Here is a 19,269-nt window from a genome sequence, read left to right on the forward strand (position 1 = left end):
CTCAACAAGGAGGCTCAGGATTCAATCAGGTGAGCTACCAGGAAAAACCTGGGGGTCAGTGTGACCACAAGCGAGATGTAAGGGAGGAATAATGCTGGCTTTCAGGGGTGAAAGGGACAGGAGGATAGTTGCCTCTAGCTTAAGAAAGAAACAAGTTTTGGATCAGGGATAGTTGGTTATTTATGGATTTGGTTTAAGCCTGCTATACAACTGCTGTGCATTTCAATCCTCAAATCCTTCTGTAAATACAGAATTCACAACCTAGAAAGGATCACTATTACATTCCTCCAAGACACAGTAACCAGTCTTTAAGGAGCAGAGTTGTTTAACTGAAGCCTGGATGTTTCCCATGTCATGTGGGGGTTAACAAGCTGAGAGTCATGGGTTGGTAGCAGCATGCTCTGGGACACTTCTCAGGCCACACTAGCCTGACACCCCTATCAAGGTGTAAATAGCTCAAGGCACTAAGTCTAGGCATCCTCTCAAATGTGGCAAAAGGAGGTGACACGTTACTTAGGGGAAATTATGGTCTATCAACTGTCACAATATATATTTCTTTTCTCCCAAATATGTCTTGTATACATTATTATAGACTATATTCTATTTTCAGTATAATTAATATTCCATAATTATTCCTATCGGGAAAGGAATGAACCATTTTAAGATTGTGGACTTAGGGGAAGAGGGGAAAATACACCCTCTAGCACACAATGCAAGTAAGTTATGCTATGTTCATACATAGGTGTACTAGAAGCAAAGCATAACAGTTAATTGTAAACTTACAATCACTGGATCGGAAGCTTCCTGAGGGCAGGTACTAGGCCTTTTACTTCTCTTGTATGCTGACATGTTCCTAGTACAGAGCATGACACTCAGTAAGTGATCAATAAATACTCATGATGATGATGAGATGATACTTTTTAGGGATAAAGAGGCAATAGCCTCTCCCAGTGATCTGTCATTAACCCTGTCACTTCATCATTTTCCAACATATCCTCATTGCTCCTGAGAGAGGCTTACTGATACAGTGGAGAGCCTGCTGAGGCTGCTGGTGAGTTACTTTCCTTTGGAAGCAGTCCTGCTAACAAATAGAACAAATTCTGGGGGATGGATTGGGATTCCTTTCTGCAGCTTCAGAGGGTGGGGCTGGAGTCCTGGATACTCTGGTAGAAAAGTTGCATCATGTTTATTGATTGTGTAAAGAAAGCGTAAGTACTTACGTGACTTTTTAGTAGTGGCATTAACTGGAGTACTTGAGGGTCCAGTTCCAGCAGTGTTGTGTGCTCTCACAGTGGCAAAATATACTGTATTTGCTTTAAGTCCTGTGATATTTTTGGTAGTTATATTTCCACTGACCCTGACTTTACCGGCAATTGTTTCCTTTGAGTCATCTGTCCAGTATGAGACCTGTTCATTTAAAGCAAAGAACAAGTAGTTCACTGTTACCTACTAAATTGCTGATGAAAATGAGCCCTCAACTTAAGTTTCAAAGACAGCCTGCATATTTTCAATGGAAACTATCAGGGAGTAAAACTGGGTATGAACGTTTCTGATTGAGTATTTAGATAGGATCTGAACACAAATTTAGAACCAACATGGCAAAAGTTGGACTTTTTATTCATTCATTCATTCATTCAATCTTATTTATTGAGCACTTACTGCGTGCAGAGCACTGTACTAAGTGCTTGGAAAGTACAATTCGGCAACAGAGACAATCCCTACCCAACAACTTCTGAAGGTTGGAATTTTTAGCGGTTATCCATTTAAAGATGTTTCGAACAATCACAGGCAAGGCTGCTGATGAGAAGACGTTTAGCCATTTAGTAGATCTCCTAAAGAAGTTCTCTTTTTCAGCATTATTTTAACACTTCTTGTCTTGGATATTTATTTAATAGTGTTTGTCAAACCGTTACTATGTGCCAGGCAGTGTACTAAGCACCAGGCTAGAGGCAAGCTAATCAGATTGGACACAGTCTCTATCCCTATTGTACAGACGAGGGAACTGAGGCACAGAGAACTGAAGTGACTTGCCCAAGCTCACACCTTTGTTTCAAGCTGTTGTGTAGTGATAGGATGTTGTTGGTTGATATGTGTATTGAATTCAATGAGAAATAAAGTTTGTAAATATTACCTCATAACCTAGCACCCGTCCAGTGTGTCTGCTCCAGGCAATGGCACTCCAAGACACCTCCATTTCAGATGCTGAAAAGCTCTGTGCAGATACTCCAGATGGAGCCAGCTGGGGTTCTGCAATCAGAGAAAACATTATCAATATATGGTATACCCATTCACAAGCAAATTCATTCAATTGTATTTATTGAGCACTTACTGTGTGCAGAGCACTATTAAGCACTTGGGAAGTACAGTTAAATGACTATAAAAAATTGAAAGACAAGGAAAAGACAAATATGAGAAGTCCCTTGACTTACCATCTTCTCCTGAGTAGACAATGGATGCTGTGCTCAATGCCCCTTCTCCTTCATTATTATAGACCCCCACTTTGACTTCAAAGGGAGAGAGGGGTGTAATGCTTTCATTTCTGTACGTGTACTTTGAGGCTTCCACTGACGCCACTATGGCTTTGGTCCAGGTTATTGATCCAAGAGGCCGAAACATAATGGTATATCCAAATCCTTCTCCATTTTGAAGTTCTTCTGGAATTGACTTTGGGCAGAATAATCAATTAGTAAACCATTCACAAAATATTTTGACTACATCTTAATTCTATTAAACTATTATATGGTTATTCTCTCAGTATCTCACCTGGAGGGTTTCCAGGATTCTACTAGGCTCAGCTAAGGGAGGAAGAGTCAAGCAGAGGTGTACCCATACCATTCCTAACTTGGGCAGTGGTTAACAAGTGGAAGACAATTTGCTACAAGTCAAAACTCACCTGGGCTGGGCAGCAGTGGCATGGGAAAGAGTCGAGGGTGGAGATTCAAGCTTACTGGGAGGAAGGAGGCAATGGTAAACCACTTTCACATTTTTACCAAGAAAACTCTATGGATACACTACCAGAATGATTGCCGACGGCGGGGCATTCTGGGAGAGATGTGTCCATGGAGTCGCTATGGGTCAGAGACAACTCGACGGCATAAGATAAACTGTATGGTTATTTATTATGTGACATTTCCTCAGAGGAGCTCAGAATTGGCTCAGTGGAAAGAGCCTGGGCTTCGGAGTCAGAGGTCATGGGTTCGACTCCTGGCTCTGCCACTTGTCAGCTGTGTGACTGTGGGCAAGTCACTTAACTTCTCTGTGTCTCAGTTACCTCATCTGTAAAATGGGGATTAACTGTGAGCCTCACGTGGGACAACCTGATTAGCCTTTATCTACCCCAGTGCTTAGAACAGTGCTCTGCACATAGTAAGTGCTTAAGAAATACCAACAATAATAATAATAGTTTTCCAGTCAATGAAATATTGACAGGTAAGGGTAATGTTTATACCCAGATCACCAAATTGGAGACTATTTTTGATCATTTCAATATTTACCCACCTTGCTGAAGCTTTGTCATGAAATCTATTTCATAATGTACTCTAACATTTTATGCATGCGATTCCTTCCTACATGTAAAACTCTGGATGTTCATTTAAAAGAATTATAATGAATAAAATATTTGGGAGGATTGCAAAGTCATATGTTAAGAATATTGGCTTGACCGTCAAGATAATTTTCAACTAAAATCTAATTTTCTAAGTACAGGGAAACATGTTCCTCTAGAAATTTCTCTCTATCAGATTACATACCATACATGTGTATATATATATTACAAATGTCTCATATATATATATATAATACATATACACACACATGTTCTTGCAAAACCAAATGTTCAATTAATTTCTTGACTCAAGCTATGTACTGCCTTTCATTCTTAATTGCTACTATTCCATAACTAGTATGAGTTTTATTCAGAAACCCTATACTAATCCACTCCAGCAAATGGAGTAGAGCTCAAACCTGCATCATCTTTTTAAGATGTAAAGACATTGGAACTATCTTGTGGACAGGGGGATGTGTATTTCCTAGACACTTGGAGATATTATAAATAAGGACAAAGTATAGAAAAGAAATGGAATTGGCATTTGACCCAAGAACACAGCACACTGAATAGTAGGACCTGAACATAGAAAGAAAAGTTTCAGTGAAGCTTACTAAGTGGTCTCAGCAATTTCATGGAACACAGTCTTGTTTTTCAGTACTTGAAAAGGGCAACCAGGAAGAAAAGGGGAAGAGAAAACCAGGTCCTGGTATGTAAACATGTTTTTGTTCTTAATCCATGTCCTGATTCTGTATTGTTTTCCTCCACAAAAGGGTCAGAATTGAGTTAATTGTGAAAAGTGGACAGTAGATACTTATTAGAGTTTGAGTTATTTGCTAGAGCATTTAATTTGTTTCTGATGCTTCCACGATCACAGATTTAATCAGGATGGCTAGTCAGTTCATCAGATTAGGTAGAAGAGCTGTGTTTTTGTTTTTGTTTTTTTGGGTTTTTTTAGTCAAGTATAATTAGTGTTGCTTATGGTTGTTCTCCAGGAAATATCTTGGCCCATCATGTTCATTTGGGAAACAATAATTCCATATTCTTATTTATCTTAACCATAATAATAACAATAATTATGGTATTTGTTAAGTGCTTACTACATGCCAAGCACTTTTCTAAGCCCTGGGGTAGATACAAGGTGATCAGGTTGTCCATGTGGGGCTCACAGTCTTAATCCCCATTTTACAGATGAGGGAACTGAGGGCTAAAGAAGTTAAGTGACTTGCCCAAGGTCACACAGCAGACAAGTGACAGAGCTGGGATTAGAACCCATGTCCTCAGACTCCCAAACCTATGCTTTTTGCTACTAGGCCATGCTGCTTCTCACCATGGGTCACCATGAGTACAATCTAAAGAGATGGTGACATTTGGGTGAAATGGACAAGGAAAGACCTTACTTTTCTCGAAAAAAAGATGACAAAAAGGAAAAATACGATTTTGGAAACTGCCAGTGAGTGAATATGTGGGAGACCTTGTCACAAGGGATAAATACTAGTAGTAAAGCTTCCAACTGGGTACAGTGCCCTGCACTAAACGTGTGATTGGGCTATGGTTCAAAAGTATTGGACCTGAATAGCTCAGGTTCTCCTAGAGTCTAAACTGTCCCCAGAGCACTTCCACCAAATTTCAGAGCTGTGTAATTTATTCTTCAGTCACTCAATAGCATTTACTGAGCACCTATTGTATGCAGAGCACTGTATCAAGGATTTGGGAGAGTACTGTAGAGTATATTGACGATCTCTGCCTTCAAGGAATTCACAATTTATCAGTAGTAGTCACTGAGAGCATCTGACTTCCTGTGTGCTGATTACTGGTTCCACTATTTCATTGTCACTGGGAATACTGCCGAAGAGAAAAGTAGTGTGACCTAATGGAAAAAAGCATAGTCCGAAGAGTAAAAGACCTGTGTTCTAATCTCAAATCTGTCATTTGCCTGCTGTGTGAGCTTGGGGCAAGTCACTTCACTTCTCCGGGCCTCAGTGTCCTCATCTGCAAAATAGAGATTTAACAGGTCTTCCGCCACCCTCCTAGGCTCTGAGTCCCATGTGGGACAGGGACTGGGTTTGATCTGATTAACTTGGATTTATCCTAGTGCTTAATATAGTGCTTAGCACATAGTTAGCTCTTAAATACCACAATTATTGAGAGAAACTATTAAAGGGATAGTGATATATGATCACAAAGTAACTTTATATAATTTAGAACATTTTGCCAAGAGAACAAAACACTTTCTTTTATACTCTAACATCACCTTAATCTATTTTTCTTTTTAATATGAACCAAATATTCAGATGGAATTTATTAGCAGTTTTAATTTTGCTAATTAACAAAAATTGCAACTTTCCATTGTTCAAGGAATATAATTTTCTTTACAAAAAAGGAGACTCTTAGCAACTATCATAAAGCTACACTCAGCTACACTTTAACTATGGCAGTTTTTTTGGAAATCAGCAAAATAAATGTTCCTATTTGATTAAACAGTTTCACCATGACAACACCTTGTCATCCATAATACCCAATAGTTGGAGCATCAGTCATGGCACCAGCAGTGGTTTGGTCAGGGATCTTGAGTCTTCTGGGTCTAAATAGTTCTGCACCATTGCCTCATCATCCATCCTTGTCTTACCTCACTCTCTTAATGCTCTCCTAACCCTTTCTGTATCTCCATGGTCAATTCTTATCAGAGGAGAAAAATGGGTAAAATATATATTTATCCAGGTAAAACAACAATTTTATTTTATTTTATTATTTCACCAACAATTGCTGGTAAAATCCAAATAGTCACACCCTGCATGGAGGGAATCATCCTTTAGCAATCTGGTTTTCTCTGAATGGCTTCATTTCTCTTCAAAATGAAAATCATGCAAACAAAAACGTGAAAAATGTTTAATGATTGTGTGGGAAATGATCAAGCTGATTTGCACTTAAGCCACCTAACAATACAAAAAGAATAAGAGGCTTTTAAAAAATATCCTGCAAATATTTCATAACATACTTATTTATTAAGTATTTACATGTATAAATAGTTGAAATTAAATCAAGTGACTGCTTTAAATTTTTAATATTTTTTCTGTCCATATACATTTTTTTCCTTCAAAATAACTGAATTTAAGATTACCTCCCATGTGATGATGAGTTCAGAACGACTTCCTCCACCTCCGCTAATATTGGTTGGTACCGCTACTGGGACTGAATAATCAGGAAAAAAAAATGGAGCATCACTCATGAGAGTACATTTGCCTCTATGGGATTTTACTTTTGTATTTCACCTTGATAGGGCTTCTGATATATGATTACCTCACTTTTCAAAACCTCATGTAGGGTTAGTGTGATATAACAAGGCATTTTAATGAATATAAATTATGTTTACACGTATCTAAATTTTGAAGCTAGAGGACACAGTTGTGTTTGATACATGTACACCCAGGATCCAAAATTAATTAAGAATCTAGTAACATCATGCATTTGACATTATTATGCATCATCTACTAATTGGCAAAATGATGTTCCTTTCAGATGGTAACTGTGACACTGCTGATTTACTGACTAATTATACAGTTGTGCTGTAAATGTTACTGATGCAGCATATTAATAAATTATTTTATTTAATAAACAGGCTAAAATGATTTTTATTTTCTTCATTCTGAACAGCAAAATCACATTGCGTTTTAAAATGAACTTATATCAATGTCTTTCATTATTCCAAAATGGCTTGAATCCAATAAACCTTACTTGGAAAAATAACTCCCTCCCTTATGATTTTTTCATCTGAGTTCTGAGAAAATTCATTCAATTTGTCAATCAAGCCTCCCACTATTTCTGTAATGTAAATATCATGTCTAGGTTTAAAGAATAGTTTGATGTTTTAGTTCATGGTTACACACAAATCACTGAAAAGTAAGGAAGTTAGGTAGTCTGAACTATTGCACTTTGAATCCTTTAGATGATGACTGTTTTTCCTTCCTCTTTTCCCTTATTCTTAACACTTCATTCATTCATGTGTGCATAGCTTTTACTGAGGACATCATATAACAAACTGTGGAAAAAGTACCAGGAAAGAAACAATGTGGCCCTTTCCTGCAGGGAGTTTACAATCAAATCTGTATTTTTTTCCTTTCTTTTACTAATCCCCTTCTCCATCTAGACTGCAAGGTCATTGTGAGCAGGGAATGTGTCGGTTTATTGTTATATTGTACTCTCCCATGTGCTTATTACAGTGCTTTGCACACAGTAAGCGCTGAATAAATATGTTTGATTGAATGAGTGAATCCCTCTCCTTTCCTTTCCCTCTTGATTTTGGCACTTTCTGTCCTCTAGCTTTCTCCCTCCCTCTTCTCCTCATTTTTTCTCTTTTCTTCTGTACCTTCCTCAATTCTGGAGTAAAACGTGAGTGTAGAAACCACCTTACTATTTCACCCCCACATTCAATCAGTCTCAATGGTATTTATTGAGCACTGTCTGTATGCAGAGCACTGGACTAAGCACTTGGGAGAGCACAACACAACTGAGTTGATAGACACTTTTCCTGCCTACAAGAAGTTTACAGTCAAGTAATACTATCTGGCCTAGTGGCGAGAGCACAGGCTTGGGAATCAGAGGGATGTGGGTTCTAATCCTGACTCTGTCACTGGTCTGCTGTGTGACCTTGGGCAAGTCACTTCACCTCTCTGGGCCTCAGTTACCTCATCTGTAAAATGGGTATTAAGATTGTGAGCCCCATGTGGGACAACCTGATTCTCCCTTCTCTCTTTCTACTGCCCACCCCGCATGCTCCGCTCCTCTGCCGCCCACCTCCTCACGGTCCCTCGATCTTGCCTATCCCGCTGTCGACCCCTGGGCCACGTCCTCCTGCGGTCCTGGAATGCCCTCCCTCCTCACCTCCGACAATCTAATTCTCTTCCCCTCTTCAAATCCCTACTTAAAGCTCACCTCCTCCAAGAAGCTTTCCCAGACTGAGCTCCCCCCTTTTTCCCTCTGCTCCCTCTACCCCCCCTTCACCTCTCCGCAGCTAAACCCTCTTCTCCTCCCTTTCCCTTTCCTCCTCCCCTGTCCCACCACCTCAGCCCTGTACTTGTCCGCTCAACTGTATATATCTTCATCACCCTATTTATTTTGTTTAATGAGATGTACATCACTCTGATTCTATTTATTTGCCATTGATTTTATGAGATGTTCTTCCCCTTGACTCTATTTATTGTCATTGTACTTGTCTGCCTGTCTCCCCCAATTAGAGTGTAAGCCCATCAAAAGGCAGGGACTGTCTCTATCTGTTGCTGATTTGTACATTCCAAGTGCTTAGTACAGTGCTCTGCACATAGTAAGCACTCAGTAAATACTATTGAATGAATATATCTATCCCAGCACTTAGAACAGTGCATGGCACATAGTAAGCACTTAACTAAAACTATAATGATAATTATTATCACTATTATTACCTTTCAAACAAATTCTACTTTAAGAAGAATGTTCATCAACAGTTTAAAACAGAATTAGGAGACAAAGCTACCCAAGTTAGTAAAAAAAAAAAGAGTTGTGAGAAAATAAAATGATAGTAATATTTCTCCCTTCTATGCACCACTATTTCACCCAGTATGTCTTGTTGTCTATAGAAATATTGGCCAATTTTTCACCCTTTCACCCCAAACTACTTGCTTCCTGGTACTGTGGGTACAGTATATCCCATCAAGTCCCTTGCTATATATTTATGTAATCTTGACAATGTCCATTAATTGGTTGTAGTTGCTACTACAGAGCAGTGCTTCCTAGGCACTTATCTATAATTAATTAAAGAGAAGGTACTGAAACTGAAATCTTGCGGGGTGTCAGATTATTTAAGTCAAAGGGATTCAATAAAGCTTTGGTTGCCAAAGAATGAGAACACTTTAAATGTCCACAGAGAAAGACGGAGCCAGAGCCAAACTCCTATGATTCTGATATTTCAGTGGGACAGTGAGGTGGAGTGGTGTGGAGAGAAGTAGGATCACTTTGACTGTTCCCCAGCCCAGGTCTGATCCTTCCATACCTAGGGGAGATGGGTACCACATCCCTTTTACTCTACTGCTGGCAAACAGGTTTTTGAGGTTCGTGATTCCATCAGCAATGATTTGTCATTGATCTGGCTTCCTCAAGCTGTCTTATTTTATTAGAAAACTAGGACATTTAACACTGATTATTCCTCAGGGGCAGGGAAAGAAGTACAGTGCCAAGTGCTTAGTACAGTGCTCTGCACACAGTAAGTGCTTAATAAATATGATTGATTGATCGAAGAGCCACAAAGTTTGTTCCTTCTCATACAGTCCCTGCAAAAAGGAAACTCAAAAGGGAAAGACAGAAAAACCCTTTCGCTTTTCAAAAGTACAGTCTTGAGAAATTTAAAAACATCACAATACTTTGGTCCTCATTTATCTGACTAATTAAACAGGAAGAGAAACTTTGTTTGAGAACTTAATGCAAGCATAGAGATCAAATGTCACCATGGGTGTGAGAGTTAAAGAATGGAACAAAGAGAATTAATCTAAAGGAACAAATGAAGGAAGAGACTTTCATGCCAGGCTCAACTTGTATGCCACTTTTCTGTGAACCAGTTGATGCTCAATTAGTGCTTGAGTTAAATGAGTTCAGTATTTACATCATATGCATGGGGAAAAAATTATATTATTGTTCAATGAAGCCTCAACTAGGTCATAGTTGAGAAAGAGAGATGAAAATATATGGCTGACTGCACCAACAGAAGCTCAATTAATTCTTGGCTACAACACTTTAATGAAAGAAGTAGTGGCTCATTTGCATCTACAAATCTACAGATTCTCCATTGGATTTTGGCAGGGAAAATAGATGAAGCAGACCCAGAATCACCCCTCCTTTGCTCCCCCTGTTTAACAGCAGTTATCTTCCATTCAGAGTCAGATTGAGACTCTGGAGGGCCTGGCAAAATGGTAGGTATCTCAGGGGAATTTCTTGGCCAAAGTTCATTCCCTTGTGTCTTTCACAGACTGCACATGTTCCCCTACCTCCATGTGGTTGCTTCTCTCCTTGGCACAGCAAAAACTATTTCTGCCCAGCAGAGAACTTGGCATCAAGTAAGACAATCAAGGGAGAAGGTTCTTGGGATGGATAAAGTAGGGGGGCCATGGGCAGTTAAAGATCCCCTGCTTCTATTTAGCTCACTGGGAAGCTTACATATCTTGCCTTTTGCAGATGAAAGGAAGAGGAGTAATTGGAACTTGCATCAAAAACACAAAGCTTGCTCGCTTCTTGTAACATTTGATTATCTGACATCTATATCTATTTGATTTAGTGATAGTAATAATAGTATTTAGTAACCACTTACCGTGTATTTGCCTATTTGACAACCTTTTAATTCTAGGAAGATAACTCCTACAGCTGCTTGCATTTCAAAGAAACTGACTCCTTTCCAAAGAAAGGTTCACTGTCAAAATCTTAACCCTCCACCCCCACCACTTCCCAGAAAGCAGAAAGCCTGAGACTTACCTGATGCTTTGGTCCTCAAGAGTTGTGAAGGTTGACTCGGTTCACCAATCCCAACGCTATTGGCAGCAACTACCCGGAATTCGTACTCAATCCAAGGATTTAAACCCACCACTGTTGCGGAATAGGTTTTTCCATTGAGAATTTCGGGAACTAAATTGAAACAGGAATAAAAGGTGACTTGGTTGACTAGTTTGACTCAGGCAAATAGAGTACTGGTCATATAAAAATGATAATCCATGTGTTTCTTGTCACATACCTGTTGAAACAGCCTGCCAACCGATGGAAAAAGGTGTCCTGGTCTGTATAGTATAGATTTGAACAGGACTGTTGTTATCCAGCCCTGGTCTCCAATGAAGCTGAGATGTGGTATTTGAAAAGTGTTCTACTCTGACATCGTCTGGTGGACCAGGAGGGCCTGAAAAAAACATTTCAGTCTCCAGTACCCCAAGGTGGTTAAATTGATTATTTTGTGGAGGATGGGGTAAGAAGCATTTTATTCTTTCTTAGCAGGTTTGGAAAATAAAGATACATAAAGCAAATATAATTAACTGAAGAGCAGTGGTAAGGAAGAACAAATTCTGAAAAGCTTGGTCCTTCAAACAGACTATAAGTGCAACAGAGGGATCAAAAAAACTTGATCCCTTGATCAAAAAAACGATCTCTTGCCTAAAGCAAGAGGCACTATTGTCCTGTGGCATCAAGGAGAAATTTTGGTGACTGTCCTCACACCATTTCTCCAACCCCTGCAACCACCCCAGGAGCCTCCAAAGCTAATAAAGAAATGCTGATAGAAACAGAATGGGTTTCCCCACATGTGGGAAGCAGCATGGCCTAGTAGAAAGAGCATGGGTCTGGGATTCCGAGGACCAGAGTTCTAAATGCTGCTTTGCCACTTGTCTGCTATGTGACCTTGGGAAAGTCACTTAACTCTTCTGTATCTCAGTTTCCTCTTCTGTAAAATGGGCAGTCAATACCTATTCTCCTTCCTACTTAGATTGTGAACCCCATATGGGGAAGGACTGTGTCTGACCTTATGGATTTATATCTATCCCAGGGATTAGAAGAGTTCTTGGCTCATAGTAAACACTGAACAACTATCATTAAAAAGTGCATTTCCACCAACTCTGTTGTATTGTACTCTCCCTCAAGCACTTAGTACAGTGCTCTGCACTCACTAAATGTTCAATACATACCGTTGATTGACTGATTGTTGTGTTTTAGGTACATAGGAAAAGCCCTAAGAAGGAGCTCAGCTACTCTGGAGAGATCTGTGGAATGGCAGGACCAGTTTAGAGTCTGGCAGTGCTGACTGACTAAGCAGGCACTGCCAAGCTCCAACAAGATTCCCAAGGCAGATTGAAGTCAAGATGGATAGATGTGTGATTGGTAAAGTTGGGGAATTCCTGAAAAATTGGAAATACCTATTTTAGCAGTTCCAGTATTCTGGCTTTCTGCAGTACTGCTTTAGGTCAGCCACACCTGCCATGCTGAGACATCCTTCTGCCTCTCCTCACAGCTCTCGCAGGTATAAAAATGATTCAAGGTCTCCTTTACATCGAATACATTTCTGACTTTATAGAAACCATGTTTGTATGTTTTGATCTTTTTTGCTCACCTCTAACAATGACACTGGCAGTAGCTGATAGGCTGTCTATAGTTGTTTGCACCAGGCACTCATATTTTCCGGAATGACCTAACTGAATATTTCTGATCATCAAATCCCCAACAGATTCCTAGAGATGTAGAAAATAAAGAAATATGATCAGAAACAGTTCTTCTGCTCTGAAGATTTTCCACCTTGGTAAATAAGAATAAAGCACCTTTGCAATTAAAAGATTCATTAACATTTTTTCCTTTATTTGATCACTCTATTATTACAGTTCCATAAACCACACAACTATCTTAATGCAATACGAATTGATACTTCATGATGTAACAAAGATTATCCCTGACAATAAAAACGGGGGAGGGGCATAATTATGAAAGGGATGCATGCAGTTGAAGGACTCGTTTTATTTCTTTAAACACTAAAGAACTTCAACAACTTACTCCTCCGATTATTTCAAAATGATCCACTCCTCTTTGGAAATCTATCATATCTCCATTGAATGACCACGTGAATACAACCTCAACAGAGGGATCATGATACACCTGACATGGCAGGACTATACTCTCTCCAACTGTCACATCCATTTGGGAAGGTGGAATGGTAATTACAGTCCGCTCTGTTGAGAAATGAATCATTCTTTATTATAAAAAGATTACGAGAATACCAGTACATGTCTGAGAAAATACCAGTATTTGAGTGATATTTGCAACATTTTTCAAATCTTTTATAATGAACATGATGTTTCACTACACAATGTGAGAAACCCCCTCTTTATAAGAAAAAAATGGCTTTCCGTAATTATCATCAGTAAATTTTTACTCATAGTTCAATTATGGAAAAGTAGCTCTGCATATTTAACCAAATTAGGTACATTTTAGAGGAGAGTATAGACATCAAAGAATGGTACCCATGCCCAATTTTTTGCATGAAACATACCATTTTTTCTACAATTTCCTGACAAACTCTGAAGCCACTCTGTATAAAAGCATATGTATGAAGTAGTCACTTTTAATGTATCTATCATACATCTGAATGGAAAAAAACCAAATTGGTCACCTCTTTAAATAGCAGGGATATTGGATTATGATTTCATTTCATGTATTCAAAACATTTTAATACACTGAAAATACTGTTATTTTAGGCTTCTTATTCATTGCTAATTGTGTTGTTAATTTAGTGCTGTTACAAGGCACATTTACACACTACCTGTTGCTCTATATGCACTTTGAGCTTCTATTTGCTGCGATTGATTCCAAATAATAATGATGATAATAATAATATCTGTCAAGAGCTTACTATATGCTAAACATTGTACTAAGCACTGGGGAAGATAAAAGATAAGCAGGTCCCTCATGGGGTCCACAGTCTAAGTAGGAGGGAGAACAGTTTTTAATCCCCATTTTGCAGATGAGGGATTCATCTGTGTTATTATTATTATTGTTCACAGAGAATTAAGTGACTTGCCCAGGGTCAAATGGAAGACAAGTGGTAGAGTCAGAATTAGAACCCAGGTTTTCCTGACTCACAGGCCTGAGCTCTATGCACTAGGCCATGAGGCTTCTCAATCATTAGGCACATTTAAAGTCAGATAGATTCTTTGACTTTTTTTCAACCTGACACTGGGTTTGTCCACGAAGGCACAGCCGATGACAGTGATGAAGATGAAAATCACACTGCCTTGATTGGCACCCAGAGAATTCACTAAATATATGACTTTATATAAAAAATCACATCTCACTCCAAATCCAAATCTTCACTTCTATCTCTTCTAATGGAATGGATGTTGTCCTCCCCCTGACTTCCCATCACTGTAGATGAACCATCATCCTTCCTGTCTCAAAACCCATAACTTTGGCATTATCCTTGACTCCACTCTCTCATTCAACCCACACATTCAATCCATCACCAAATCCTGTTGGTCCCACCTTCACAACATTGCTAAAATCCGTCCTTTCCTCTCCATTCAAACTGCTACCATGTTAATCCAAGCACTTATCCTATCCCTCCTTGATTACTGTCTCAGCCTCCTTGATGACCTTCCTTCCTCCTGTCTTTCCCCATTACAGTGCATATTTCACTCTGATGTCCAGATCATATTTCTACAAAAACGTTCAGAACATGTCATTCCACTCTTGAAAAAACTCCAGTGCTTTCCCATCTACCTCCGTACCAAACAAAAACTCCTCAACATTGGTTTTAAAACACTCCACCACCTTGCCCCCTCCTACTTCACCTCACTTCTCTCCTGCACATTTCACTCCTCTGGTACTAACCTTTTCAGTGTGCCTTGATCTTGCCTGTCTCACTGCCTACCTCTAGCCCATGTCCTGCCTCTGGCCTGGAACACCCTCTCCCTCCTCAAATCCAACAGACAATTACTCTCCTCCACTTCGAAACCTTATTGAAGGCACATCTCCTCCAAGAGGCCATCCCAGACTAAGCCCCACTTATCCTCATCTTCCACTGCCTTCTGTGTTGCCCTGATTTGTTCCCTTTGCCCTTCCCCCCTCTCAGCCTCACAGCACTTATGTACATATCTGTAATTTTATTTATTGTATTGATATCTATCTCCCCGCCTCTAGATGTAAGCTTGTTGTGGGCAGGGAATGTGACTGTTTATTGTTGTATTGTAGTTTCCCAAGTGCTTAGTCCAGTGCTCTGCACACAGTAAGTGCTCAATAAATACCTTTGAATGAATGAATGAATGAATGAATATTTTGAAATGGGACAGAACACCATGTACTTTGGTGATTGTTGATAATGTCTGAAAAGGGCTCTATATTGATGGGAAAATCAATAGTATTGATTTAATCATAACAATAGTATTGTATCTTGACTTTCTCAAGTCAAGAAAGTTAAGTTACAATACTATTGTTATGATTAAAAAGGCAGGGTAAAAATAACTATTAAGTGTTATCAGCAAGATATCTTGAATGAATGACTTTTGTCAGTATAGGACTACTTAATGATAAGAGATTATTTAGGTCTCAAGTTTCTTTAGGTCTCTCTTTGGATAGGCATGGATAGCTAAGGATAGAACTCACTCAACAAAGAATATTATGCATGAATAGGCATAAGAGGAATGGAATTTCTGTGCTTGGCTTAACCCTGCATAGGTGGTAATATTCTGCTCTTGTAGCAGCTCATAGCTACCCCAAAGGGAACAGTTAAACACTTTTCCACAGCTCTCGCTCTGAAATTCTAGTGCATACCCCACAGAGACTAAATCACAATTTCTATGGACCGTGAACCTGGTAGTTGAAAGGGACTGAAGTGCACTATAACAAAATACATGATGTTTTATTGATGAAAACTAGCTTTAACATGAAAACCATAGTGATATGCCTAATTATAATAATGGTGGTATTTTTAAGACTTACTAAGTACAAAGCACTGTCCTAAGTGCTGGATAGCTACAACAGAGAAACAGTCCCTGTTCCACATTGGGTCACAGACTAAGGTGGGGGTACAACAAGTATTTAAGCTCTATTATACAGATGAGGAAACTGAGGCATAGAGAAGTTGTGACTTGCCCAAGGTCACACAATAGGCAGATGATGGAGGTAGGATTAGAACCCAGTTCTCCTGATTCTCAGACTCGTGCTCTAGATGAAGCTGCTCAAATAACTCAAATAAAGAGATTTCTAAACTCTCATAAAAAGTTTGAAACATATTCCTGTGTTTGTTCTCTTGCTTAGTGTTTCTTCTTTAAGCGGTTATCCCTCAGCCACTCCACCTCTCAAGAGTCCAAGCTGGAGAGTGTGGCTGGCTCAGTGCATACAATCACCATTCCTGGAAGAACAACTCAAACAACTGACACTCCAGTCAATCCTAAATAAAAGTCTTAAACAAGAAGCAATGTGGCCTAGTGGAGAAAGAATGGGCCTGGGAGTCAGAAGGATCTGGGTTTTAGTCTGGCTCTACCAATTGCTTGCTGTGTGACCTTGGGCAAGTCACTTAACTTTTCTGTGCCTCACTTTCCACAACTGTAAAACAGGGATAACTTTTCTCCCCCTACTTAGACCATGAGCCCCATGTGGAACAGGGACTGATGGGTAACTCCCTGCATTTCTGAAGGATATATATCTTCATTACCCTATTTATTTTGTTAATGAGATGCACATCACCTTGATTCTATTTATTTGCTATTGTTTTAATGAGATGTTCTTCCCCTCGATTCTATTTATTGCTATTGTTCTTGTCTGTCTCCCCCGATTAGACTGTAAGCCTATCAAAGGGCAGGGACTGTCTCTATCTGTTACTGATTTGTACATTCCAAGCGCTTAGTACAGTGCTCTGCACATAGTAAGCGCTCAGTAAATACTATTGAATGAATGAATGAATGAATGTACATAAGTGCTGTGGGGCTGCGGGTGAGCTGGGGTGGAGACCAAGTGTCCAAAGGCTATATAGATCCAAGAGAACACATTCCTTTGTAAACCTTTCCAAAGCCTAGGGATTGCCAATCAACTGTGCAGTTTGCCTCACGTGGCCATTAAGAAAGATTATTTTAGTAATTCTGTATATTTCCTGTGTTGAAAATGCTCTTGAAGCTTCAACTGTATATTTGTGATTAAAATAATAATGTTGCTCAGCAGATTCCTTCTCACTGAAGTCTTCAGAGTAGCCAGGTTAGCTAAAATGGTCTAAACACTGAATAAATCAATCAGTCATATTTACTGAGTGCTTATCTGTGCAGAGTATGTACTAAATTCTTGGGAGATTACAATAGAAGAGAGTTGGTAGACCACGTTCTGCTCACAAAAAGCTGCCCACAGTCTAAGGGGGATACAGACATTGTCATAAATAAATATATACAAGTGCTGAGGGGCTGAGGGAAGGTGAATAAAGGGTACCAATCCAGGTTCAAGGATGACAAAGAAGGGAGTGGGAGAAGGGCTAAGTTGGGAAAGGCTTCTTGAAGGAGATGTGGTTTTAATAAGGTTTTGAAGGTGATTCTCTGTCGGAAATGAAGAGGCAAGGCATTCCAGGTCAGAGGCAGAACAAGAGCAAAGGGTTGGCAGCAGGATAGAAGAGACTGAGGAACAGTGAATAGGTTGGTATTTGAGGAGCAAAATGTGTGATCTGAATTGTAGATCAGAAATCAGGGAGGTATGGTAGGAGGGGGCAAAGTGATTGAATGGGCTAAAGCCAGTGGTAAGGAGTTTCTGTTTGATGCAGAGGTGGATAGGCAACCACCTTGAGGAGTGGGGAGACACGGACTGAATGATTTGTAAAAAAATGATCTGGCCAGCAGAGTGAACTATGTATTGAAGTGAGGAGTGATAGAAGGCAGGGAGGTCAGCAAGGAGGCTGATGAAGCAATTAAGTTTCGATAGGATAAATGCCTGGATTAACATGGTAGCACTTTGGAGGAAGAGGAAAAGGTGGATGTTAGTGATGCTGTTAAGGTTGAACCAGCAGAATTTAGTGACAGACTGAATATGTGGCTTGAATGAAAGAGATGAATCGAGGATAACGCCAAGGTTATGGGTTTTTGAGCCAGGGAGGATGGTGGTGCTCTCTACCATGATTGAAAAGTCAGGGGGAGGACAGGGTTTGGGTGGAAAGATAAGGAGCTCCATTACAAACAAGCTTAGTATAGCATAGTATAGCACCAGTCTGAGTTGGATCCACAGATTTCCCATAAGAACAATAATAATAATAATGATAAAAAAGAAATAAGTGCTTACTATGTTCCAAGCACTGGACTAGGTGTTGAGGTAGATAGGAGATAATTAAGTTGGACACAGTCCCTGTCCCACATGTGGCTCACAGGCTAGGGAGGAGGGAGAATAGGCAGTTAATCCCCATTTTCCAGGTGAGGAAATTGAGGCACCAAGCACTAAAGTGCCTTACCCAAGGTCACCCAGCAGACAGGTGGAGAAGTTAGCATTCAACTGGAGGTCATCTGACTCTCAGGCATGTTCTTGCTCTAGGCCACGCCTATTTCCCCTAAAGGCTTTGGGTACTACCTATGTCGGGGTGGGCTTTGAAAAACACTGCAGTCCACAAAGTTCCTCCTCTAGTCTGTAAACTGCTTGTGGGCAGGGAATATGTCTACCAACTCTGTTTTATTGTACTCTCCCAAGCACTTAGTACAATGCTCTGGACACACTAAGCACTCAACAAATATGATTAACTGACTGGCGGACATTTTCAGTAGAAAGAACATTATGTCAACACTTTGCAGGGCTTCTGGACTGTGACTAAAGAGAAGCACCTTGTGGTTAGGGATCATATCTACCACCTATTTTATTGAGAAAATTGAAACTATCAAATGTGATCACCCTAAAATCTCCCCTGCTCCTCTACAGTCCCCCCTTTCTACTGTCCCTTCTTCAACTCTCCCATCTTCCCCAGCAGTATCTCAAGAGGAGACCAGCCTTCTCTCAAAATCCACCTCCTCCACCTGCTCATCCAACTCCATCCCTTCACACTTTATGAAAACACTTGCTCCCTCCTTTCTTCCATCACTGACCACCATCTTCAACTGTTCACTCTCCAGTGGCTTCTTCCCTTCTGCTTTCACACAAACACATGGCTCCCCACCTTAAAAAAAAACCTCCCTTGACCCCAAGGCTCCCTTCAGTTATTAACCCATCTCTCTCCAAATTCCTTG

At 39.8% G+C, this 19,269-nt stretch overlaps 1 protein-coding gene across 1 annotated transcript in view; it reads right to left on the minus strand.

Moving 5' to 3' along the window:
* Positions 1–19,269, minus strand: part of CNTN6 (contactin 6) — a 361,761-nt gene that overhangs the window by 25,848 nt on the left and 316,644 nt on the right. Inside the window, exons 13-20 of the mRNA XM_029049898.2 lie at positions 13,088–13,263; positions 12,654–12,771; positions 11,295–11,453; positions 11,039–11,188; positions 6,666–6,736; positions 2,430–2,664; positions 2,132–2,247; positions 1,221–1,407 (exon numbers count right to left, since the gene is read on the minus strand). Coding sequence (XP_028905731.1) covers positions 1,221–1,407; positions 2,132–2,247; positions 2,430–2,664; positions 6,666–6,736; positions 11,039–11,188; positions 11,295–11,453; positions 12,654–12,771; positions 13,088–13,263 — 1,212 coding nt within the window. The remainder of the gene's footprint in view (positions 1–1,220; positions 1,408–2,131; positions 2,248–2,429; positions 2,665–6,665; positions 6,737–11,038; positions 11,189–11,294; positions 11,454–12,653; positions 12,772–13,087; positions 13,264–19,269) is intronic.

The sequence above is a fragment of the Ornithorhynchus anatinus genome, chromosome X1 (genome assembly GCF_004115215.2).
Source record: "Ornithorhynchus anatinus isolate Pmale09 chromosome X1, mOrnAna1.pri.v4, whole genome shotgun sequence".
Taxonomy (NCBI): domain Eukaryota; kingdom Metazoa; phylum Chordata; class Mammalia; order Monotremata; family Ornithorhynchidae; genus Ornithorhynchus; species Ornithorhynchus anatinus.